Source organism: Corvus hawaiiensis, chromosome 6, assembly GCF_020740725.1.
Source record: "Corvus hawaiiensis isolate bCorHaw1 chromosome 6, bCorHaw1.pri.cur, whole genome shotgun sequence".
Classification (NCBI taxonomy): Eukaryota; Metazoa; Chordata; class Aves; order Passeriformes; family Corvidae; genus Corvus; species Corvus hawaiiensis.
Window position 1 is genome coordinate 35,417,867 of NC_063218.1, and position 26,676 is coordinate 35,444,542.

General features: G+C 38.6%; 1 protein-coding gene across 2 annotated transcripts in view; it reads right to left on the reverse strand.

The window, feature by feature from the left end:
* Positions 1-26,324, reverse strand: part of LOC125328026 (cytochrome c oxidase assembly protein COX16 homolog, mitochondrial) — a 45,184-nt gene extending 18,860 nt beyond the window's left edge. The window contains exons 1-4 of one of the 2 annotated variants that reach the window (XM_048308204.1): positions 26,220-26,306; positions 19,823-19,930; positions 16,505-16,549; positions 13,742-13,819 (exon numbers count right to left, since the gene is read on the reverse strand). In XM_048308204.1, the coding sequence (XP_048164161.1) occupies positions 13,742-13,819; positions 16,505-16,507 (81 nt within the window). In that variant the 5' untranslated portion in view covers positions 16,508-16,549; positions 19,823-19,930; positions 26,220-26,306. Of the gene's footprint in view, positions 1-13,741; positions 13,820-16,504; positions 16,550-19,822; positions 19,931-26,219 lie in introns of both variants that reach the window. The other variant, XM_048308203.1, reaches the window with a different exon arrangement.
* Positions 26,325-26,676: the final 352 nt, after the last annotated feature.

Below are 26,676 nucleotides of genomic sequence, written 5' to 3' on the forward strand. Positions count from 1 at the left end.
ATCAGATCTACTTGAAGATCTCCCTCCGCCTTGCAGGACTGTTGGACTAAAAGACCTTTGAAAGTCTCTTCCAACCCAAACTGTTACATGATTCTATGAAACACAGGAATACAAAGCAGATTATCAGTGTCACTCCTGTTCAGCATTCAGAGAGGAGGAGCAAGCTGACATTCCAAATTTCAGGGTAACATCCCAACTGTCCACAGTACACATATGCCTGGATCCATAACTCAAATAGCCCATTTTCACAAGCAGTCTTTCTAGGCTATAAACATTACTATTTATTTGTCCATGTACTATTTGTGGCCATGGGGTTTAGAGAAAACCAAGACTTGAATGTATCACATCTTCTAAAATGATGGGTTCAGTTAGTACACAAGGAAACTGTCAGGAGACAGCCATGTCATGAGAAGAGGATTGTGCTTTTAACAGTCTCCTCTCACATAAGTCAGTGCAGTACATTGCATACTTGTGTCCTGGCATGTACTGACCAAATACTTGTATGCCAAAGTCTTACAGAACTTTCCCTCTAGCAAGCATTTCCAAAAAACAGTAGAAGATATTTCTATTCTAAAACTAGTTTGTTATTTTTACTAAAACATGAGCTTCTGTTCCTACCCTATCCTCCACAAAATAATATCCCACTGAGAAAGATTTCAGCTTTGGAAATGGGAGAAGACGGTGGCCTGAATTTAATGAACATGAATTAAAATTCAGATTTTTATTTTTCCATTGCCCCTCCCAGCATAAATAGATGGGACACAATTTTCCTGCAGTATCCACAATACAGATAGTCCACAAAATTACTGTTTAAATGAAATTTTTTAATTTGTTCTCCCCACCCATTTTTTAAACTTAAGAGTAAACCAGAATCACTAATTCTAGCTCTTCCATAGCATATCTTCTTTGAAAACATTTATCATATGGAAAATCAGCAATCTTGAGTAGATCAGTCAACTTTAATATTCCTTGAGAAGACTTCCATAAATTGCTACAAAAGTCTGTGTCATAAATATTCTAAGTTGTGGTTTATGAGCAGAGTGAGAAGCTGTAGACAGGAGAGGATAAATACCAGGACTCAGGAAATGCAGTGTAAACTACAGCCAAGCTGAGTGCTGTTCTACTTAAGAAATTAAAGGAACAAAGCTTGTAGAGATTGTAAGGTACAACAAGGGTTGTACTTATGCCAAGCTCTTTGGCATACAGTCTTAGGTAACAGAGAAGGGCAAGGCAAAACATACCATTTTTGTGCAACTTCATTCACAACAATCCTTCAACTATATTACTTAAATATTTAATACGCAAAAAAACACTTACGTAAGGCTACTTTCTTCCCTGTGAGGGTGGTGAGGCACTGGAACAGGTTGCCAGAGAAGTTGTGGGTGCCCCATCCCTGTAATTGCTTAAAGCCAGGTTGGATGGAGCTTAGAGCAACCTGGTCTAGCAGAAAGTGCCCCTGCCTGTGGCAGGGGTCTGGAACTAGGTGATCTTTAAGTCCCTTCCAATCCAAACGACTCCATGACTCTGTGATTCTATACTGCATAGGATAGGATCCAAGCATATAGACTGGACAGGAATACTTATGAACAGGGGGGAGACAGCTGAGACTAGATGTAAACCCTAGCTTTGTGTCCTTTGACTTTTTCCTATGATCTGCATAGAATACAGACAGTTAAAAAAAAAAACATTTCATCCAGCCTCTGACAGAAATCGATGCAGACATTTCCAAAGGAGCAATATAAATTGTTGTTACAGCAGCAGTTCCCAGAGTTACAGTACACGGTGCACCAGTGATCTCTCAAAATCCAAACCCTGTACTTGCTTCCAAGTGCCTTGTACTTCCTTGACCAAAAAGAGAGACCTACAATCCCAAAAAAAGACCTACAATCCCAAACTCTGGACCATACTTTTTCATGTGATAATGTCATGGGAAATGCAATTAAGTTAAATGATGACCAAACTATCCCATAATACAACAAACACTTAAGCATATCTAGATTTCTCCCATATAAGGTCAATAAAACTAACGAGGATTCTAGAATTTTCCATTCTGAGAAGAAAGTACTCATCATTTAATTAATTTTGGTATGCTTTCACATCCAGTTCGATTTTCAGTTGCACATTTATTTATATGATTTATACCAAATTAGTGCTGTAAACCTTGGCTCTGAATATGCTAGCATAAATTTAATTTCACAGTAAAATTCAGTACAAATATGTTCTTTTTGGCATAAAAAAAAGGTGTAAATTTGTGGTGCCAGTATATAGGAAAAAAACCCACCCTTTTTGTCTCTAAATAGAATATACTTGACAGCTAGAAACAATCCAAAATACAACTTTGGATGGAACTCCAGCAGAGTTAATTTATTTTGGTCATATTTTTTGAAGATTCCTTTTTAATGGCTATGTACCTACTACGCGAGTTAGAGCTGGAAAACATGTAAATATAGTTTATAGGGGTTTCTTTTTTCCCTTACGGCTTCCTTAGTCATATCCTACCTTTGCACAGAATCAACCACTTTGTGGTAGCTCTGAAAAACATGAAGGTCACTTAAGTTTCTGTTCAAAGCAAGTAACTTCAAGAGAGAAATCGTGACTTGGCAGCTGAAGGCAGCATGCAAGCAGTGTGCGCTCATCTCATCTGAATCTCTTCGCTGCTGTGCTATCAGACAGAAGAGGGTTGGAGAGGGTGCCCTCGTTAGCTCTGTACATCAGCAGGAATACCTGTGTTCAGGTGCTCACGGACTGTTCAAGTAGGCTCATCTGTACACTGTTCCTGGCAGCAGCTCACTTGAACAATATTGTGGAACCAAAGGCACTGTACAGTATCTAAACCACTATTTTTCGCTTGGTGTGTCAGTTCAGAAACACAAAGGAATTAATTTAAAGGGAAAAGTCTATCTCATAGGAGACTAAACCTTCAATAAAAGCACTGAAGCTTCAATAAAATAACACCAAAAAGTGCTCAAAAAACCCCAGCTCCCAAAAAACTCCAAACAACCAACCTTCTCATGCAGGAACAGAGTCTGATCCTTCAAATGTAATATAGAAACATAATACAGTTTAAAAAATGCACGAGCACACTTACAGATTAGGAATGCTTTCCTTAATCAGCATTAAACATCTAAAAACATATATGCATTTCTTTTCTTCTCTTAGTGTGTAAGTTAATGCCTAAGCCCTATCTTGAGGCATGTGAAAATACACTTGCTACCCCCATACAAACAACTCCAGTTTCCAGAAACCAACAGCAAGAAAATATACATTAACATTTTTTCTCACTGAAAATAATCAAGAATATAAAATGAAACAAAAAAGTCGGCAGTTTTTAACCCTAAAAATGGTCTAAATTATGTTTTAAAAATTCATTTTGATTTACAGTACATATCTGGTTTTTACAGAAATTTATTAAGTACTGAAACAAATTTTGGCTTTTTCATGTCTTTTTGAACAGAAACAATTTTTAGGATCCAGCGTGAACTTATCAAAATTGTTTTCAGTGCTCTGAAAATGCATTTCTACAAATAAATTACCACCAAATTCTAATAACTGTCATCTTAAAATCTGCACATGTTGAAGGAATTAACACTTCTCATTCTACAGTTCCCATTGCATTTAAGTAAAAATACTTTCCACACTGACATCTAGTGAAGTTTTACAGTAAGAAGAAAAATCATATTCTAATACTTTGTACTTACAAAAGGCTTTAATATTCCAAATTACTTATACTTTAAATTACTAGAATTTGCAATGCACTTGTACATCACACAGTACTTTCTTTTGAAGGTATTTTGCCACTATTTTTAATAAATAACATGTTTATCTGTCAAAGGGTCAGACATTCTGATGGGTATATTAGAGAAAGTTACAATGGTAAAATCTGGTGTAATTAACATATGAATAGCAAAGTTATTGTTTTCCTTATAAGGGCTTAACATCCAATGTCAACAAAACAATTTAACTAAAATCAGTGGGAATTATGAATACAGAATATTTTAATTCATTCATTTTAAATATTAGTAAGGCAAGTCACCTGTCTTCTCTAAGCAGTATCCAAAAAGCCTGTATTCGTACATTTGCTCTGTAATCAATGAAGAAAGGAAGGTTCCTCTGGGAATACCCAATTAGCCTGCTGCCCTGAATCATCCCAGAGCTTAGCCTTGGTAGGCTGTACAGACAGCACACAGAGTCTTTGAGGGTTCAGAAATGGAGGCACTGTTAAGGAGAGCACGTGAATTCCTTGAGCCCAGAGCTGCCCATCTACTCACAACAGGCACAAGATACAACCTCAGATACCTTCTACCCTCCTTGAGCTGTGCTCCAGAGAGGCAAGAATGATGCTCTACCAGCTACAACATTAATTTCAGAACTTACTAAGGTTCTAAAGGCAAAGTCTCATTTTTATGCCTCATCAAAAAAAAAGGCAGTTAATCACTGCCTGACATAACATACAGGAGGCTCAGTGCTGACTCTGGGGAAAATGCATCACCTACTGAATGACAAGCAAACCAATAAATGCTTTCTGCAGTGACAGATACTTGAAGAGAGACAGATAATTCATTCCCCCCCTCTCATTAGTTGGTTTCACTCTAGATACGAGTTTGGGCTCTGCTTGCTCAGACTGCCATATAGCTGCAGTTTGCAACAGCACCATTTGGCTTCAAATGAGGCTTCAAGCCTCAAAACACAAAGGAAAACAAAGGGAAGGTCCATTTAGACAGAAATTGCACTTAAAATGGAAGCATGTCTGGGCAAAAGGTTTTCAACATTTTCTTTGTAAAAACGATAGTGATCTAGAAGTCCAAAAAATCCTTGGGACTGAGAGCCCAGCACTTCCGTTTGAGCTTCAATCTGCTGACATCACGGCTATTGGCTTTTCAAGATGAGTCTGGAAAGCTAGATGTTTTCTGGGGCTTGAGGGAGGTGTTGGGAAAAACAGCTGGATATTAAATTATATTTTGGCTTAAAGCTGCCTGAAGCTATGTTACACACTTGTAATCACTTCAATTGCAAGGCAAAAATACCAGTAATTAATTGCGGCAATGTGACAGGATTTAAATAAACCAAACAGAATTCTTGGTAGTATATAAAATGTAAATATCTGAAAGCTATCAACATTTTATGCACTGAAATTAGTTCCACTTGCAATGGCATCAGAATGAGTTTCTCCAGTTAATAACCTTCTCTTCATCTGAATCTAATCTTGACAACAGAACCACCATCGAGAAGTAAAAAATGGAAAAATTGCTTCTGTTTAAAACAAGGAACTCTTAATACAATACACAGTGCAAGTATTTCATCACAAAGAGGCTCAATAATCTGAAGTAATATCTTAACTCCAAGTCATCCTACAGTGCTGTAAGCTGTCTGTGGTACAATAAGCACTGTGTCTAGGTGGATCCAAGCACTGGAAACCCTTCAGAAGTATACACAGCGTCAGCCTCAGAATGTGGCAACAAAAATCTTACTGAATCCCAGAGTTCACTCTGGTTTTACTTTTTACAGAAAAATGGTGGTTTATATACTAAACTGAAAGGATGTCTGAAAAAAGAAAACATACATCTCTGTCTGGTATCACAGCAAATTCAGTAAGCAGCTCTTCACAGACAATGTAGAGAAGTCATCTGAGCTCAAGTAAAATGGATTAGCTTTTGCTGAAATCAGTGCAAAAACATGAACCGAACACTAGCAGCTGAACCTCAAATAATCTTCAAGAATAACATGGATAAAGAGTTCATTTCCATACAATCCCTCTGGACTGAACTGAAACGAGAAAAAAAACATCTGAACATCTGGTACCACCACAATACTGGGTATGAAAACCTCTTGCTACCCTTTCATTTTTGTGCCACGTTGCAGGACTGAAATTACTACCTTGGATAGTTCTGAACCATGGTCAAAAAATGCAAAAGTTCCAAATTCCGCCTGCAAACAGAAATGAAGTCACTGTAAGGGTACCTGCTTAGCCATCATTAAGGAGCCAATCTGCCTGACTAAATAAACAATTCGAAACCACTCCACTAAGCAGGCCACGCCTGAAAGCAAAGTCGGCTTTAATTCAGTAAAATATGCTTCATGATATAAAGGTAATTGACTGACAAAGACTTTTTTTTTTCTCATCTATAAGCAATCCTAAGTGTATGCCTCTCACATTCTCTATAGCACCAAACAACATTTCAGTGTATTATTTTCTTAATTTTTGGAGGACCTAGGGCCAAGCTCAGTAATGAATTTAGTCTTTGAAAATCAACTATACATACTTACTCAAGGAAATTAGACAGTTTATCATTAGACTTGAGACCCAGGCCAACCTGACCCTGCTGAAGGAAAAGAAAAAGAAGAAAAAAAAAATCACCAACGTCAATTCCTTGCCATCCAGTGCTTGTGAAATTAGCTTACTGAAACCAATTAAACACATGAAGATGCAGTTATAAATAAATAAATGCTAAAATGCTAGATGAGAAGACTTGATTATTCTGCCAAGTTCAGCGACAGATGCTAAAATGATTCCACATTCCTTGGCTGAGAGGTTTAGAAAGGATACCCGTCCCATCCAAAATACCCCACCAGACACCAACTGAAGATATGATTTTGTTCACACTCAAATCAAGCAAGATGTTTTTAATACAAACTCCTATGGAATCAGATTCTCCAGAATACAGGAATACCTCAGGCACAAACAACTAAATAAGAGTTCCTCTACCTTCAAGCCATCTCCTAGTTTGTCAATGAAGCTCCAGCAAAAGAGTATCTAGGGTGAGCTTCATCTCACCTAATTTTATTCATTTGAACTTTTGACTTGAAGCATGAAGTCTCTATTTAGGCTCTTCCTCCCATCAGCTGTAGATGGGCATTCCTTGAGAAAGTCCCACTTAACGATATATATCCAAAACCTCTAAATTGTCTGCACCTTGAAGTTATGTAGAGGTTTATCTCACCTGTTATTCATATTCATACACTAAGGAAGGTAATTGTCTCACTGCAGTGGGGTAATAATAAAATCTCAAGCTCAATCTCTCGACTTTTCAATCCGTCAAAAGAGGAAAACATATTTCTCAAGTATCTATTTTAAAATTGAATTAAACCTCTGTTGGGGCATTTCCTCTCAAACCTCTTCTATGGACTGCCTGGATAGCTATCTCAAACCAGGCATTTCATTTAAGACAATGGAAAAATGAGCAAGATGAAACCCTGACTTAGTGCACAGCACCACAAACGTACATTTAGATTTAACTGAGCAAATACTGAAATTTCACTTCCCTATCTTTAATAATACAGATAACCCATTTAGAGTCTTTTGACTATTAACAATGGTAATTTAAATTGACCTTAACATTTGTAGGGGGTGTTTGCACACCAGGAAGCCTAGAGGATGAGTCTAAATTCATCTAAATCCATTTGGAATAAAATAAAGCAGAAAGCCTGCAGAACACACAAGGTAATTGAGTGCATAGGACAATCTGGGCTGAAAGCCTTAAGTTCATTAATTGTCATTAGAACACTGTGGACTTTGCCAGTCCAGTCTAATCACAATGACTTGGCCTATCCACATTACTCCTTGAAATGGTGAAGTCCATCAAGTTTTGGTCAGACTGAGGATCTTGGGGAACACCAAGGTGTAATAGGATTTCAAACACCGACGCTTATCCACTAAGAACTGCAATAAGTATATCTTGCAGTTTTCAGTCAATAGAAGAGTTTGTGGAAGAAAATTAAAAACACACCTTTTCATCATGCTACCTAGTTCCGTTTAATTCTTAGTATCTTTGATTGCCTTTCAAATAGAGCAAATACTTGTTTTTAACACAGAAGCAGGTACTCAAGATAAACAAGTCAGCTTGCAGTAAACCAGCTTCAGCTAGTAGCTCACGGTATGTGTAGTGAAGGAGACAATCTGCTGACATTCCACAAATCTAAGTAAAAAAACCCATCACACAATTTGTGTAATTTTAAACACTACAGACATATTCAGAGGTTTAAGTGATTCTGTGTTAAAATTTTCACCTCATATGAAACACATTATTTAAAGAAAAAAATGATGCCACATATAGAAACATGACATTATTCATAAGCCATACTAAAATTACACTAAACACTGAAGTTACATTTTATTTTGTAATGCTTCTTTTTCTGAAAACAAACAACAGAACAAGCTAAAGAAACAAACCAAACTTCTGCTGGGGCACAGAAATCCTGTCCAGATGGACTTCATAGGCAGGTAAAATAGAAGCAGTGACCAACAGGCAATTTCCACTGCACTGCTTCAGGACATGCCCATACGTGCAACTCCCATAGACATACCTGAGGCAGTATACCTAAGGACAGCAATATGACAGCTAAGGCCAGCCAGCAACAAGGCCCGGCCTTGTCCAGTCACTTGCTGATGTATTCCCTTTTTGGGTGGGTGTCGAACCTCATTTAAGCACTGTGCTGCTGCTGCAGTTGCAACCATCTCGAGTCAACAGTGTGAAACTCTTTGCACATAAGTGTGAAACTTATGTGTGTGAACAGAGCAATGTTTCGACAGCAACACAAAAGCATTCTAATAGGCAGATACCACCTCTCAACTATCCACTTATAACAATGAGAAAATGCTGGACTGACTTCCTACACCTGGTCTGAGGCAAATGTCAGGTGTGCTCCTGCTTGACATAAAGGTCTCATGGAAAGTGGTCAATTCTCTGCTGCTATCTCTTCCTAGCTATTTCACCCTGACCCAAACACTTGAATTAGCGGATCTCACCTGAGGAAATTTTTTAATACTAATATGAATTTAAATAATTCCATTTATTTGAATTAATTAACTTTCCTATTTCCTATGTAAAGTAGAGCAGCATTAATTACCTATATTCCACAGACTAAGAGAGTGAGATAGGCAGAGAGGAGCTCTGTGGTACGGGAGGTAACTGAAGAAAGAACCTGAACAAGACGGATACAAAACTTCCAGTGAGATCAGTGGGTGTTACTTAAATCACCTGCTGCTGTGGGTCACCTGGCACCCACTCATGAGATTAAAGACACAATGTTAAAGAACAGCACTAGGGACCAACCAGCAATATTCTAAACCCATAATACCGAGTATAACCAACCACACAGTTAATGCATTTACATCACTGTCAAGCCCCAGTATGAGAACTGCTGTAAACCAGAAAAGTCAGAGTGCCGTAAGTGACCATGTTAACCTTCTTTTCTCTTCCACTCCTCATTCTTTCGCTTTTCAAAGGACAGCAAGGTTTCCAGAATAATTTGCACACCACATGTGCTCTTTTTCCCAATTCAAGGTCCAGGATCACAAAATGAAAGCTGAGCTACTCACAGTTACATAATTTCCTGAATTAGGACCTTAAGACAAAGCAAATGTACAATAAATGAAGATTAACAATGGCAACACTAACACTCTACATGTGTCAATAAGCAATGCCTTATGGGTAACTACATGCCAGTCAGCTGGCCAAAAACACTAGCTAAGAAATTTTAAAGGCAATCTTCAGTCTGCATAAAGCAGGCTTTACACTCCTAGTGTGCTTACTGAGTATGCTTCCAACCACCACCACCACTCCTTTAATACTCTTTCTGGGTTTACAGTGTTATTGCTCATAGAGAATGGTGAAAGAACAGGTCAGGAACTTTCATTTTCATCTGGATTTTAACTCCTGGAATGCGATGCAACAGTCATACATATTTAAATGCACAACTGATTCGAGGGTAAAACTCACGGAGGAGAAATTGAAATTCTGTCATTTTGGCTCTTTACTGCCTCTACTTTCTACCTCATTAAGACAGAAAACATTAGTATTATTTCTTAGCATTCTACTTTTGGGGTATGCTCACTTCGCACAGGACAAAGGAAAAGTGAACAGGATCTTCATAGTTTGTAAAGAGAGAAGTATGTAACACTATCGTACATAACCCACAGCAGGAAATATCTGCAGACTTCAAATGCTAATTTATGTTTTGTTTCCTAACAAAATCGTATAGAGATTTCAGCTTTCTTAGAAGTGCTTCTGCTACACATTACCCTGGAGGAACTCACCCAGTCCTCTCCCATCCCGAAAGTCTGAGAACCTGCCTTGCAATGATACTTCAATAGAGTCATTTTGGAGCTTAAAAACTCTCTTACTCTAAAAGGTTTGCTGATGGGGGGAAAGCATAAACTTTTCCAGGTAGTTAATATGTCGCTTCCCTTCAATTCTCTACTTAGCCAACAGTACAGACTACACCCCATGTTCCAAGATTCTTATATCCAAAACTAAATCTGAATCAGCAAGCCTCTACAACACCTGGAATGACAACAATGAGTACACAGCAAATAAAAATGATTGTTGTATAGTTGAAAAAACCATTTTCTGTATATTTAAAAGAAATAAAATTTTCTTTAAAAAACTATAAATAAGCATCGCCAATTACATACAGGGGAAGACAAAGAAAGGGCCTAGTCTTCCATTTATGAATAAAGGCATCTGGAACAATGCCTATACAAACCTACTAATTTCTTTGTTAATTCCACCTTGTTTTCCCATAAGCATACCTGGTTTTCTGTAACCAATTTTGATCTGCATAAATTCTTCCCAGAAAGTGAACAATTACTTAACCTAATGATTTCTCCATTAATGGACATTTTGGCAAGAACAGATAATGGAGAAATCCTTGATTAATTTCAGGAGAATTCTGACTAGCATAAACAGGCATTACATCAGCCAGAGCCTCAGAGCAAGCTTCCTTTAAATGCAGGACATTCATTGTGCTGAGGGAATATGACTGATCTAGGTATCCTGAGAAGATCAAAGTGTAGCCAAAATGTTTTTTTGCTTTTGCAAGAGATGGGCACATCTGAGGCCCTGATACCCAAAGATGTTATTCTAAATGGATGAAATACCTGCTCTTTAGATACTAATAGCCCCTCTTCAGCTGCAGCTCTAGGCTCTGTCGCTCTCTGTCCTATGCACTGGCTGAGCTGCAGTCCTAGATCCCAAGACACAGCCCAAATGAACAAGAGGACACAATCCTTTTGCAGCCCCTTCTCAGCCCCACTCCATCTACAGCTCTAGGCTCCCTCTCCCAACCCTAACGCTAGCCCCAGCCCAACGCATCGCAACCAAATCATACTCCCTCAAAGGTCCAAACCACCATTTTCTCTTGAATTTTAATTCCTTTATCAGGGAATGTTCTTCAAAACTCAGTTTGACATCAATAACATAGTCATTATTACTAATGCAGCTTTTTTCATTAAGCCACAAGAATCCAAAGTGGCAGCTAGCCCCTCAGTCACTGAAACACAGACTACATAGCTGCAGTTCTACTGTAGTGCTGCCTTTGAATACCACTGTTCACTGAGCAGTTAATGTGGTTTCCCTCTAAGCACAGTGTGAAATTAAGAGTGAAAAAGGAAAAGAACAGGTACTTTTGAATGCAAAGGATCATGGTTTGGCACCTGAAATGTATTAGAGGATTTACCACAAAAGGATTAAGTTCTGTCTTTTTAGCAGTTGAGTTGGCAAGAAAACAAATTCAGGAATCATGCTTACAAAAGGCGACATACTAGAGTTTGCACATCCTTAAAGTATAATCAAAAAAGATAGGCACTCAGGTGTTATGAATCCTAGCCTGCTTTAAGATAGGTTAAATTTGTGCAACCTCCATTTTTTCAGCAGTAAAATGTAAAAAATAATCCTACCTTTTCTGACAGTAGGACTATGAAGCTTAATTCATTTAAATTCTGTGAAAGCCTTTTGAGCTCCTTGTATTAAAATTGTTATTTAATTAAATATTCTCATTATTCTGAAGGAGCAGCTGTAGCAAAAAAAATTATCTTATTTCTTTTATTGCACATTGCATTTTGTATGTAACTGTCCAACCCCCCCAAAAGAGCACTAGTCCATCTGTCCCTGTTCTGATAAGGATTTACGATAGTCAAACTATGTTATATGAGAAAAGCATCAGGGTTTTAACAGCACTTTTAAATTCCTTATATTAATTTTCTTTTCCTGAGTTTCATGTACATTTTAAACGAGATTTGTTTATCCATTAAAATACATTCTAGTCTCCTTGACTGTCTTATTTAGTGAATTAGAATGGCTTTCAACTTTATTTTTATGGACATAGAAACAGAAATGAATGGAACACATTGCTTTAATTTCCCCGTCTACAAACAAGCCCAAAGTTGGTGTTGCTAGTTTTGAGACAATACTGCACTGTTCTTCACTTAAATGTCATCTACTTCTGAATAAAATCACAAGGAAAAGAAAAAGAAAACATAAAAGAGATGCTGCAGACTTAAGTAATACTGGTTAGAGCATAACTCCGAAGTTCTCTTTCAGCTTTCCAGAGTTTAAGAACTCCACAGTGAAGTAGCTTCCACTCACAGCTCTCGTGTACTACTGACTAGTTCAGTGATGCTTCCCTTGATTATAAATGCTGGGACAAAGAGCCTCATAGATCTGAATTAGTATAACCATTAACACTGTTTTTCCCTGGATTGCGGTCACAGTGCAGATCATGGGGGTCAAATGCAATACACTGAGTATGAATCTGACCAAAGAACTAACAGAAACACAGCAAGCAAATTCTTGCCCCTGTTGTGATCCCCATCTGGTTGGAGAAAAACTTAAAAGGCTCCAAGTGGTCCTAAAAGACTAGAAACGATAGAAAAAAGCTACCCAGAAGACAGCACTGGAGAAAAAAATTGTAAGATTACTCTCCCTGGTCCACAGGTTCTGTCATACACACTTCTGAGCAGGAGTGGCCACATGATGCATGGAAGGCCATAGCCAGGTGTGCAACACAGAGAACAATGAAGAATGATTAAAGTAATTTACATGGTCCACAAGTGTCTAAGACAAAACAAGGGGGTCTCCAAACTCAACAGCTCAGGATCTCAAAGATTTTACCACAGTAGAAAGCCACAACACCCAGAGTCCTGCACAGTATTTTTCTTGTATATAAAGTGGTCTTTAAAAAAGCTTTGTGCAATCTGCAAGTCAGCAGCTCTGAGACCAGAAAGTCTCTCTGCATTGCAATAGCAGAGCTGCATATTACCAAACTAGGGAAAGCAAGCCAACATTACTTTCTGCTGAACTGACACGCTCCCTTCAGATCATTTCATATGCAATTTGGAATAAGTGCTACACTTGGAGGTGTAAGTAGCACTAGCAAACATGTTATTTCCCTCGGACAGAAGGTTTCAGGTCATTTAAAGAAAAGCTTCTTACATACAGTATATTCTGACACAAGGGGTAGAGACTAGCTCCTGTTTCTTTCACAAGGCTTAAAGAACAGGATGTAGCACAATGTCAAAGGTATCTGCTTGTCTCAGTCAATGCAAAGCTGAGCCCCACAAACCATCTAACATTATATACTCACTGCCAGATATTGTTTGAAAACCAAACCTTTTAAAATACCAGTTTTCTTAGTCTAAATTGGACACACTACCCTTGTAGTAATCTCCTTCTAGATGTGCTACACTTCTTTCTCAGGATTCAGAATTGCCACTTACAATCAACCAAAGGAACAAAATGTTTCTATTATTTATGTTGATTTTTTCACGGATGGTAAAAGGATTCATCATCATGTCAGCCCCTTTATTGTTACCTACTCTGCCTACTGCCTATGAGACTCAGCTGTAGCTCAGGGCCAAGCAGTGAAAGGCAAATCCCCTACACCAAGTTTGCTTGTCCTATCAATTCTTTAGAAAGCAGCATGTAGGCATAATGAAATGAAAAGCAAAGAAAACCATTTAAACTACCTTGCCATGTAGTTTGTGAACATCATATCTTATCTGAGCAAATTCACGGAGTCCAAAAGATCCTCCAATGAGATAGAGCTGAAAACAAAATGAAAACAGATGTGTTAGGGAAAAGAATGCTTTGCACACCTACAATAAATACTGTGCATACTGACCCAATTCATTTACCGAGGGACTCTACTATTTTTCCAACAGAAACACCAGGAGCTGAAGAAAATAATACACTGGAAGATAAGTATGGGTGCTTTCTTCCACTCTCTGGGCCTGGATTTCACACATTTCCTCCTTCACACAAAGACAGCTGCTACATGACTCAGACTTTCTAGGGACTTCCTCTCCTCTCCTCTTACCCCTTCTTTTCCCTCCCCATGTGGTTTCCTGACATAATGACAGAAAAGAACCTTTACCTCACTGCCACAGGTTTTATTCTCATAAATTTTCAAACTCTATGGGGAAGTAACAATGCCACACTGACTTACTCTGATGTCTGTGGGTAACAGATCTAATTAAGCTTCTGAACAGACGGTGAGTGTAGCTATAGTTCAATAATATATTATCACCCAGGCTAAGAAATTATATCCAGCACACCTACCCTTTTATTACTCCATAGTTATCCTGCAATTTCCTCTATGCCTGTGAAGCTCAAGAATTATAAATGGAGAAATGGGGGGGCTTCATATCCACATAAGAAATCATTATATTATTCTTTCTTATAACAGACTGATATCACAAAACTGTGTATGTATTTTTACCATTAGAAATGGACAGACTATCCAAAGATCAAGTATTGTTTAAAAAAAGATACTTGAAAATTAGCTTAGAAATCTAGCTACTTTGTGTAAGTCAGGTCCCTTGCTACTGCTCTGACCTGACAGAGTGTCTGCTGTTCTCTGTTAATGCAGATGCACAGGACGCCAAAAAGCGTCACATCTAGAGACGCACATCTAAGGAAGGTGGAAGCATGAGGAAGCTCTAAGGACCTGAGTGAAGGTAAAAAAAAAAACCAACCCAAACAAAACCCACCACCACCACCCTCTTTCATCATACAACTTTGCTTTTACAGCCCTTCATTACAGGCTGTTGCTGAACTGCTGTTTTCTACACACTGCTGGCTGAGTTCTTACTACATATTAGGTTTGCAGCAATGGCCTGTGTCCAAGAATTGTTATAATTATGCTGCACAGGTAGTCAAACTGTGTGTTCTTTCCAAAAAGTAGAAGTTCATGTCACTGTGGCCACAAAGAATTAGAAATTAGAAACAAAACCCCGCCTTCTACAGTTATTCATTCTCAAAGTTGCAGGACTGCATAATTTCCCACCAGGCAGGTAAAACTACTCACAACCATGTGAACACTCTCTCCACACACACTTAGATGGTGGTAAGGTACAGACTGGTACCCCAGAACTGAAGTACTCTGTCCAAAGAAGAAGAAACCCTTCACTAATAGCCAGGAGTTAAAAGTTCCAGAGCCTCTTTCTGGCCCTTTCAATAAGCCTTAAAATCTAGCTGATAATTAGAAACAAATAGACACAAATTTTGCAATATGAACACCCAGTTGCAAGGCCACATATCACTGATTTCAGAAAGCCAATCAGAAAATCATCATATGGTACCAAGTCCAGCGACTAGAAATATGAATGACCAAAAACTGGATGGCCTCATACTTGTGCCATAACCATTTCAAGGGATTAATGCAGATATTGAATCATCAAAATACTCAGTAGAAAAAAAAAGAGGAAAGAAAAGTCTTCCTTGTATCATTATTTTGGTAAGAAAAAATAACAGAAAGCAGAACATAAAGTGTTCAAAATGGTTAAAAAGAACCTGAACATTAGTCAAGATTTATTCAATCAAATCAGAAGATTTTTCAGATGAAGATATGGTAGCACATAATGCTGAAAATCTCAACGATCAGACTGTAATTGAATTTTAACATGGTTGATGCCTCAGCATTAATTTTCATTAGCTGATCTTCTTTAATTCCTAACAAGTATTATGTTAATTAACAGCCACTGTGTTACTAAACTTTAAGTCCTAATAAACAGAAATCTGAGATGCGATAGACAAGTTTATGGATGTTACAAACCAGAGTTTATTGCCTTTTTTTCATATTAGTATGTTGTCAAAGAATATCTACGGCAGGGCAAAAGCAACTGCACTAGAAACAGTTCAGTTGTTAAACCAGGCAGAAAGCAGCAATTACTTGTGACATCAATTAAAAATTAATTTGCCCAACAATCAACTTGCATGGAGTATATCCTGTTATGAGATGCAATATGAACAACTGGAAGACTTTGGCTTACAAAGTCATGCTGCAAGCTGAAAAAGAAATTGTACATTCTTTAGCTTTAAAACTCTGTAATGTGCACTGCAACAAAGGAAAATCAAGTTGAAGGTTGTTGCATGAATTAAGTCACGTGCTACTAATTTTGTCTTATCACATCCTATCACATGTTTGACAGTAACCATCCATGACACGGTGCACTTTACATTTGCAGCTACACACAGTAAAGAAGTTGATACACACACACCCCTCTCATTTCCTGTTTTGGAATTCAGGTTTTGGCCTGACGCTGCAGTTTTACTCACAATACCTTGGTACTACCAAGGGGAAAAAACCCACTTGGTTTGTGATGTACTTTTGCTCTTCATACAGCAGGAGCAGCATAACAAGCCTGGCAAACTGGCACATTTGGCTTAGCAGGCATTACCAGTACAGTTGCCTTTACATTTACAATACTGAAATGGCTGACTTATCTTACCATGAAACATCAGTTAAGCTCCATCAGAGACAAAGCACATTGATGCTGTAAGAAAGTACAAATGCTGCTGAAATATTACACAGTGTAATGCTGGAAGGTTAGGACTAAGATTAAATAATTTTGCGAAGTACAGAATACACACAAAGAATACAAATAATATGTTTACAAGTCCACTTTACCAATGTTCTAAAGAACAAAACATGATGTCTGAATTCATTTCAAAACCAGACCAGAATCAGTCATATTCAGCACTTATTTAATCAACCAACAGCACGTCAATATAGTCAGCTGACAGCCCTGAGCATGAATTGCATTCATCTACACAAGCCAGAGCAGCAATGGACAGCTATTCAGTCAATTACCTTTTTGAAAACTGTGTTCAAAAGCCAATAAAAGAAGGTATAAATGAATTTATGCAACTATAATACCATTAAAGGTAGCACAGGACTCCGTGACTGACAGTGCATTGAGTAGAAATACTAGTCTTGGCTTTAACTGTTTCCTTTGTCTTCTGCTGCATTACGAGGGAAGATGTTCTCACTACCTTAATTTCAGTTAGCTGTATTTACAGACAACAGTGAACCAGCAAGAGTCACCAGTCAAAATAATTAGCAGCAGGGTAAGACTCAAAATTTCCAGCACCATTATCGGCTTGTTGGCTTTGCACAGTCTGTATGTCTCACATACTTTTCTAGTTCCCAAAGCTGTAAAACAGAGATAATCTCTACACTCCTTGCAAAATGCTCTTCAGTTAAAAAAGCACTACAATGGACAAATTTGTCCAGTGTAACCCAAAAGCAACAGTGAAGTCCAGTATGTTCCATCCACTAGTCTAGGCATAAAGAGACAGTAGAAGTTATTTAGGATGCCAAATAAATATAAGTTAGGTTGGCAACATTCTAATGAAGTCAGGATCAAGTTCACTCTCCTGTTAACTGAAGGGGGAAAAGTAATGTCACATATACTAAAAATTAAAATTTTTTTTTTCATTACAATTTTAGAATCATACAGATACTTAATGTACATGATAGAATATTAAGGCACTGGCATTTGAAGGATACTCAAGCTGGAAAGTTCATATATACCTGCATTCTTTTATTGTGAGAGAACTATTCATCTTATTTGCTTCACAATGCAGAGAAAAAAACATTATGTAGTGAACATCATCTATCTAGTTACTTGAATGCTCTCAGCAGATTGATGAAATGATAGTAACTTCTCATTTCTTCCTTTACACCAGAAGTTTAACTTACGGAGGCAAAAATCATTAACCATACTAGTTAGCCAGCACTTAACACCAAAGCAAACAGCTTAACAGCACTGCTAGCACAACCCCCATTAAAGATCCCACATTGGATTATTCCTTTATATTTCAGTGAGTACACAAAAAAATCCCTACAATGTTGTAATGCAATTATGCATGCATGGAAGACTTGCATGTTCCAAAACAAAATGAAAGATAGGATGTGACATAAGAGCACCATCTGTCACATACACTCAGCAACCTCAATAAACATTTTATGTAAAAAAATGACATAAAATTCTCTTTAATAACATTATTTTTAAAATTCTATTTGTTCACATCTCCATTGGGAAGTATGTTATGCAATCAGTTATAGATGGCATCAGACTGATCCCTTGAACTGCATCTTAGGATGGGAAATACTTGTATTTGTCACCAACCAGAGTGGGTGGTCACTGAGTGCTCGTAACAGCAGAACTTGCAGCAGATCCCTTTTTTAGCTTCCCGCATAATCTAAAGCGGCCAACTTCACTTCATTGGGTTAACAAAAGAATAAGAACTGTTTCTCTGGCAGCACCAGCAATTTGCCATATTATAAGGCATCCCTGTTGTTAGAGAAAGCCATTCCTACTACAGTAGCAGTTGTGAAAGAGATTATTACAAAGCCACAAATCCCTAAATTAACCAAATCACAATGTTTAGTGCTGGCAACACAGATCATGTGGTGGTAGATGATGTTATGATACATATACAAAGAAGGAACATGGTAATTTTCTAACCTCTTCTTCAAGACTGCTGCTGCAGAACTCTCCAGCTATTCATCATGAGCTTCAAAACTAGAGCAGTAGTGAATTATTTTAGTTCAGTTTGCAGTGATCACAGCAAAGAGAGTTTTGGGGTTTCTTTTTTAAAAAACTGTCAGATGTGCAGTGCACGACTGGTGAAAGATGGCAATTTGGCAGTCCAGAAGACTGAAATCTCTTTTCTTTTCTCTAAATAAAAGTAGCAGGGCAAATTGCCAGTCCCAGAAAAGACCAAGCAAGTCATCTTAACCTGAAGCGCCCCCCTCTGCCAGCTCTAACTCTGAGAAGTTTATTTCCTACAGCCATTCCTGCACTTGGCTCTAACGCTAAACTGTGGAGAAGAGAGAAAAACAGCGCAAAGTCTTCTCAGAAACTTACTAAATCCTCTCTTCACCTTCAATGGAAGCAAAAGAGAGCCTACCTTTACTTCTTGTCTGCAAAAAATGGAAATAACTCAGTTTGCACCAGAGGTCTCCTTTGGGGGAAAACAGAAACCAAACCCATGCATCCACCAGGAGTTATTTCATTCAAAGGCACATCAAGGAAGCAAATGGTCTGACTTAATGAATATGCTAGAATCACACATTGTAGAAGGCTGAACTGCATTACATTCAAAAATGGATGACATATAGCAGTAGATGACCACATGGATACCATGCTGGCATTCAGGAAGAGCAGCTGGTATAAACTGGAGCCAATTGTAACTGACTGATAAAGCAGAGTGTAGTTTGCACAGCATGTAGAACACGTGCAGAATATTAAACTTGGCCCAAGGTATCAGGTTAATTGGTTCAGTGTAAGAGCATGTTCAAAGCAATGATTTTAAAGATTGCAAATATGAATGGCTACAGGCCAGAGAACAAAAAAAAATCCTGTCCATAACCTTTCAATCTTACTATTCAATGTCTATGAGAAAACAAAACCTTTGTTTGTTAAAATGTCCAGTTCATGATAGGTTTTAAACCAAAGAAAATGCATGTAACAGAAACCAATCTAAGAATAATACAGAAGAGATAGAAAACCATATGTTCCTCAATGTGAGCATGAGCAAAAAAGGGCATTTTCAGCCACAGCATTGTCATTTTGCATTACACACATTGCTTGGGCTGGTCAGACAGCAAGGGAATTTCACTCTGCAGCTGCAGCTCTTCAAAATCCAAGTCTGCTACGGTGGTTAAGCTGCAGTTTCTGAACACCACCATCATTTTCTCCATAAGCTTCTAAAAACCAAAATTGCAATTCCTTATTAAAATTATAATTTCCACTACTCACAGATTCAAATCTATCCAAGGTAAACTACAATGAGAAAGTGTTTACATCTTGTGGCAAGCTGGTGTCCTTCTGATGTGTTTATTGCTCAAAACTGCAATAAACTGAAACCTGCATGAAAGAACATAAAAAGAAACCACAATAAGTGTTATTTCCCTCTTGCTAATCCTGGACAGGGAATGAAGATTAAATGTTCTGTAGAATAAACATGAATCTTACACTTTTACCATCACAATCCCTTGAAGAAGTTGGAGGCCTAGAGCAGGACTAAACACACAGAGTGAAAACAGGCAAGTTTGTACTTATCTTTCTGTTCTGAGGCTCCACAGAGAACCTCAGTTCCCCCAAGTGCCAGATTAGTCCATTCTAACAGCATTAAACAATGCAAATACACTCTTTATGTGTTGAAATGAAACAGAGGGGAAATCTGAAATATTAAAGAGTGCCTATTTCTTTGTCTCGCGTATCTGGAAAACTGTTCTCGAAGATTAAGAACAAAAAATTTAAGGCATTGATTCGAAAGGAAAACTCAGAAGTTTTAAGACCTAACAGTCAACTGAAAGATGGAAGTCAGCTAATTCAGACTGCACAAACTGGAGTCCACAGAAGCCCATTCAGCCTGAACACTCTGGCTTCCACACCAGCACAAGCAGTTCCAGGGGTGGTTTTGTCTGGAACAGCTCCACACTGTGGATTCAAACACACACAGATGAACAGGAGATGCAGAGCAGAAGCACAGCAGGAGCCAAAGACGTATCTCATCATAGGCCTAGGGACCCAACATGTATAATACAGGCTACTGAAGCATAAAAACAGCACTCTGTTATTCACTGATTGGGAGCAACAACTTTTAAATTCTAAAAACAGTTTTGTATTTATTGCTCTTCTAGGCTGCAAATGTAATACTTGTGACTTTTACAGGCAATCACAGTTTATCTACAAATATTAGAAGTCAGAATTATCTTCTCATGGGTGAAAGTTAACTTCTATTCATCTCTCAAAAATGTATTAACATCTAAATCAACTGTTCTGCATATGTCAAATTTTATTGTAAAGTTACATGAAGTAATAGATACTAATAAAAGTCCTGCAATTCAGTATTATGAATTGTTCAAGGCAATAATGTGAAAGACGTTAGCAATAACACTGACATATCTAAAAGTGAAAAATGCTGATTGCAGTAATCCTTCTTCAAACAGTATCAGAAGATAATATAATAACAGTTTCTACTCATAGACACTGATAGCAACAATAAGATCTCAGAATCGTGATTACTCCCAAGAAAAATTTTCCATATTTCCAGTGTTCATAGCCTTTTTTTACAGGCAGGTCCTCCAGAATCTGTGGGGAAAAGCGTGCCTTGTATTTAGCATACCCCAGGACTCCAAATTCAGCAGTTTTTTATGAAATGAACTAGAAATGTTGAATTTAAAGAAATCTATGAAAATTTAACCCATTAATCCTGTAAACTTTCACTTTAAGTAACTCACAGGATAACAAAATATCATTTTATATATCTGCAAAACATTTCTGGGCATCAGTCCTTGCTCCCAGGTGACCCTGACTTCACACCGGTGAACAAAACTAAGCCATGGACATGTAATTTCATGTCCTGATGTCTGGAAAAGTTGTTTTGGTTTTGTTTGTCAAAACAACTGGCTCATTAATGAGAGCCTGAGATGCCACTGACCTTCTCTAATGGTGCCTGGAAGCACTGACCACATTGCTGCAGCATTGTTAGGGCCTTGTTCTAATCTGACCTTTTTTCTTGTCCTGTACATGACACACATTCTTGGTGCCCCCTGATGAAATGTTTATCAAAGTAAACTTGCACTGTTCAAGGCAGCAGCGTAGATGGCATTGTCGTACAGCCTGTGGTAATGATCACTGGTGGAAATAGATTTTAGGAGCGTATTTATTAATAGAAAAATCTTGCACTACTCCAAGCTACTTGTACCTTCTCCTTTGGCAACACTAGGCATGCCATGTAAAACACCAAAGACAAGACTCAGGAGAAGCAAAGTACGTGTAAAAGCAGTCATTACAGGATGAGGGGGGAAAAAACCCACAAAACTCCAGAAAAATGAAAGGAAGTCAAAATCTAGAGCAGTAGATATGGAGAATGTTGCAATATAGTGTAAATCTGAAAACCTGCATTACTAGATACACAGCGCAATATACTTACATTAGGAGTGCAATAAAAATCATCAAACGAACCATAAACTCTATTTTCTTTCTGCTATAATGTCACTTCAGATACTCAGAACATAATTTTTCCCCTGTAACATACTGACAGAACTGGAACTGCATCTATACATCCATTTTGCAGCTTAAAGAGTTAGAAAAATCCTTGCCTTGAATCAGATGGAAACACAACCACAGAGGCGAGTCTTGGAAAGTGGTGTGAGCATATGAAACAATACGGGGGTTTTTTACATGTGTTCTACATTTGTTACTACTTTGCAATTTTGAAATCCAAACTTGTTTCCTTAATGATATAGAGCCATTATTTAAACCTGCCAGAAAAAAAACTTCCAGCAGCCTTCAAACATTCCAAGTGTACCAGAGAAGTGACCTTACATGTTCAGTGTCCCATAAGGAAGGTCTGATGCTGGATGCACCAGCTGCAAGACCAAGGAGCCTTGCTCTCTCAGGATCTTACAGAAACATCACTGCAGCAATATGACATTGACAGACACATCCCTTTTGGTCAGGTAGAGTTGGTTGTGGAATACAAAGCAGCAGAGACTGAAGCTCTCCTTTTATAATAGAGCCACATATGCTGAAGACTTGTACATTATGCTCCATGTGATAAGGAAAGAGTTCCCATAATCAAAATAGGAAACAGAGATGTCAATATAGGTGACAAAGACTTTTAAGTTACCACAGAGGTAACTTAAAGCCCTCTACTGCAACAGCAATTTTTAGATAAACCTGTAAGGTTGCTGGAGTTCATCCCAGCATCTCCACAGATGTTACCATCTTCAGAAACGCTTTGGGACTACTCACTTGATCACACTCAAGCTGTTGAGACAATCCATACCAGGTTACATCACTGTCTCCTGCATGCTTACACGGAGATACTGTATCTGCAAAGTTTACAAAGTTACAGGAATTTTCACAAATCAAGGTCTCCTGCAGGTTTAAGTGCTACCCCCTGCAGTTTCGTTGGTGCTCACAAAGAAACACCTTTAGCTACTGAGAAAGTATGACTGAAAACTGTGATTTACACATCTTACTGACTTACACACTTACTGCTGTCAGTGTGAGGTTCAAAGATCAACGAAGAAAATTCCTTCTCCACTGAAATATTTTAACAGCCCAAGACCAAATGAACAAATAAAAAACTATCAAGATAATTTACACTAAAAAGTAATAAATATTGTAAAGATATATTTGCAGGGGGTGGAGGGGGGTGTGTAATGAGACATTCATCTTTCTTTGAATTAGGATCTCTTTAACCTTGGAGCCTTAGCAATTTTGGCACAGGGATTTTTCATTCAAATATGCAATATAAAAAGGCAAAATATGAAAGCCATTTGATTTCTTTTTCTGCCAAAAAGCAAATATGGTACTGATGAAAAGTTCAGCAGTACTGAAGAATAGGCCCGCATCAGTCTAGTGAGAAAAAAATTACATACAAAATGTAATAATCTAACAGAAACCTTTGGTTTCAGTATTATTAACAAATCCAGCAGAACTTAAAGGACTGCAAAGGCAGGCTCCTTCTCATTCTTTACCTAGATCCACTGTCATTTTTGTTGTAATTGATCTTTTAGCACAATCTGTTCAGCTTCAGAGATGCCTTCAGAGTTCCATAGACAGCTGGGTAACTGACAATTGCATGAATTTTCCTTTTTCTTACTCCGTGGGAAGCCTTTGGGCAGCAAGACAGAAACATTCTGAAGTATTCACAAGGGAGAATAATTTTAAGGCAGGGAGACATGAAACCCTGGAAAGAAATATAATAGAGTGTTTCTCTATATAATATTGTGTCCGGAGGAAAGAGCTCTGTCGTAACAGGAAGAGAATGCAATTATGCAGTATAAAGTCAAAGAAACCAGTCTTAAAAATTCCGGCTATGACCTATATGGAAAATCCTGCAGAAACACTGGGGATGGCCAAAAGGCCCGTGATGCTGAAGTCCTGGCTCCAGCACTGAAGCAGAACTGAGACAACCTATGCCACTGCTGCCAGATGATTGTTCAAGCTCGTCTTAAAAACCCTAGTTACATATCAGAGTGCTCTTTCCTAAAAAAGAGCAGTATTTTCCTAACACGTGATCATTTATTTTGGGGGTACTTTCCCAAGTGATGAAGAGAAACCACCACACTCAGTGTATGACATACAGAGCTTTGCAGACTTCTCTAAAATAAACGAAGTCAATTCCTTCAAGCATTCCTTAAAGGTGGAAGGTTGGCTTTATCTTTTATGTTGCTTTCCTCTAAACTTTACAGTTCATCATCTCCAGAATGGCACCACAGAGCTGAAAAATTACTCCAGCTGAGGACTGAGTACACTGGAAGAGTCCTGTTTCATGTTTTACTCTACTTTTGACAAGTTCCTCAGTCTTGTAATGACATTTATGTTTTTTCACAATATTACAGCCCACATTATTGCTGCAGGAGCCACCTTGCCTCCAAAGATACCTTTTAATTCGACAAGCACGTGGTAACTACATTTTATAGTATCTTTTTAATCCTTTTCAGAACATAAATGATAAGAAGTGTATCTTTACCATACTTCTCTGAAATGCAATTCTCACAAGGAAGATAATGTAGAAAGTTTTATCAAAATCAGAATCTTGTGTATCAGTTGAATCTCCTCACTTACTACACCAGTTAATCTGATATATTTATTATTTAAAAGCAGTGGTGATTTTTTTTCCTCCACTAGGTCACCACCTCTAAGTATCTATTATTTAATCACATAATATTTTCCTCAGGCCTTCCACAGAGTTAAAATTAAACTGAAAAATACTAAACTGTCTGGTCTTCCCTGCTTTTGGAAGAAAAAGAGCAAGCCTCAAATAATTACATAAATAAAAGCACTGTGAGCTAAAACTATATTCAACCTTTAACATCTAAGCACAATGTTAATTAACTGAAGAATACTGTCAGAGCACACAAAAAAAATTACATGAAAAATCCAAAACCAAAATAAATTTGGTCTGAGCATGAAAGCAGCACAGTTCTGGACAGCCTCTCAGGTATACATGCACGCAGCAGGATATCTAAAGAGCTGTAACACTGTGCTTGATCACTTTAAGAAAGGTGTTATAGGCACAGTTTGTGTGCAACAGCAGGGAGTGGAGCTGCTGATGCAAATGATTCGTGTAGTTGTGGTATTATCACACTGTTTTGTTGGTTTGTTTGGTTTAACTGTTTCCATTTCTTAAGAATGCCTTCATCAGTATTTCGAGAAAAGATACTTCAATGTATTCAATTGCATGAATAACTTCCATGAAAGTCCTTACTCTAGAACCGCTGTAATATCCCTTTAAAACAATGGCCTTAAACTTTTTTAACTAACAAGCGTCAATGTCCTTCTTTGGGTCACTCCATTTTTCCAAGGCATGGTTGAGGAAGATGACACTGATTTCTCTAGTAGCATTATAAATGTGTTGGAATTATCCTTTGCCTTATTTATCCACTTTGAAATTTGCTTACTTTTTGCAAACCAATTGTATATGTGGATAATGAGACATGAATTGCACAAACAGAAACTACGCTGGCTTTGATACTGCTTTTGTCTTCCTTCCTGAGTTTTTATCCATAAGTGCATCTGAGTTTTTTTATTTTTCCCCTAATGAACACAGGTATTTAGGACAGGGAAGTACAATCTAATGTGCACTATCTACAGATGTAAAGTGTGTAAGAGAGTCTTATAATTTTCTTTTATTCTTTCGACATTATTGATCTTTCCTAACCTCGACTACTCTAAAAAGTTATGCCTCACTCACCCCTTTGAGCACAGCTGCTACCTATAACCCATCAACTCATTTCACTCAAAATCTTTCCACTTATTTAGATGTACAAATTATCACCAACAGTGCCACTACAGTTTAAAACCCATCGAAAAGCTAAAGAAAGTAAGACAAGAAACACAAGTGGTGCTTTACAGAAAGAAAAAAACAAAACAAAACAAAACAAACCACCGGCAGAATGCATTTTCCTAAGCTGCCAGTTAGGAATATCGTTAGGTGTATGCTTTATAACAGCATCCCTTGAGCTCCCAAGGGCTCCGGGCAGGGCAGGCACACGGCTCCCGCGGCCCCGCACAGCTCCTGCCGAGGTGGGACCGGAGAGCGCCCACCCGCGAACACGCCTCTGCCTCCGCCTGCCCGCAGAGCTCCGCCCGCCGCTGTCCGGGCCCGCGCTGCCCCCGCCGCGCCGCTCACCAGCAGGGGCACCCCGAAGGTCATCGTGCGGCCCCTCCACAGCCTCCGCAGCTTCTCCATCCCCTGCTCCCGCCCCGCGGGCCCGGCGCCGCCCCCCCGCCTCCGGCCCGGCCCCGGCGCTTCCGGCGGGACGCGGCTCCGCCGCCACGGCGGCAACGCGCGCGGCCACGCTGGTTCCGCTGCGGCCCGGGCGGCGCAGCCGGGAATTCGCCACGGCTCAGGCCTCTTCCTTCACACGCATCGCTCCGACGCTCACATCCCCCACCCTCACACCCTCACGCTTTCCTTCACAGCTCGTTGACGAACGCAGTTGAGAAGGCTTAGCCACGAGCCGTATCTTTCATTCTGTAGCCTGCTTTCCTAAGGAAAGAAGATTGCCATCCGTGATCATCTGTTTTTCTGCATTGTTATTCTTTGTCCCAATCAAAATGAACCAAAAAAACCTTTTCAAAACAAA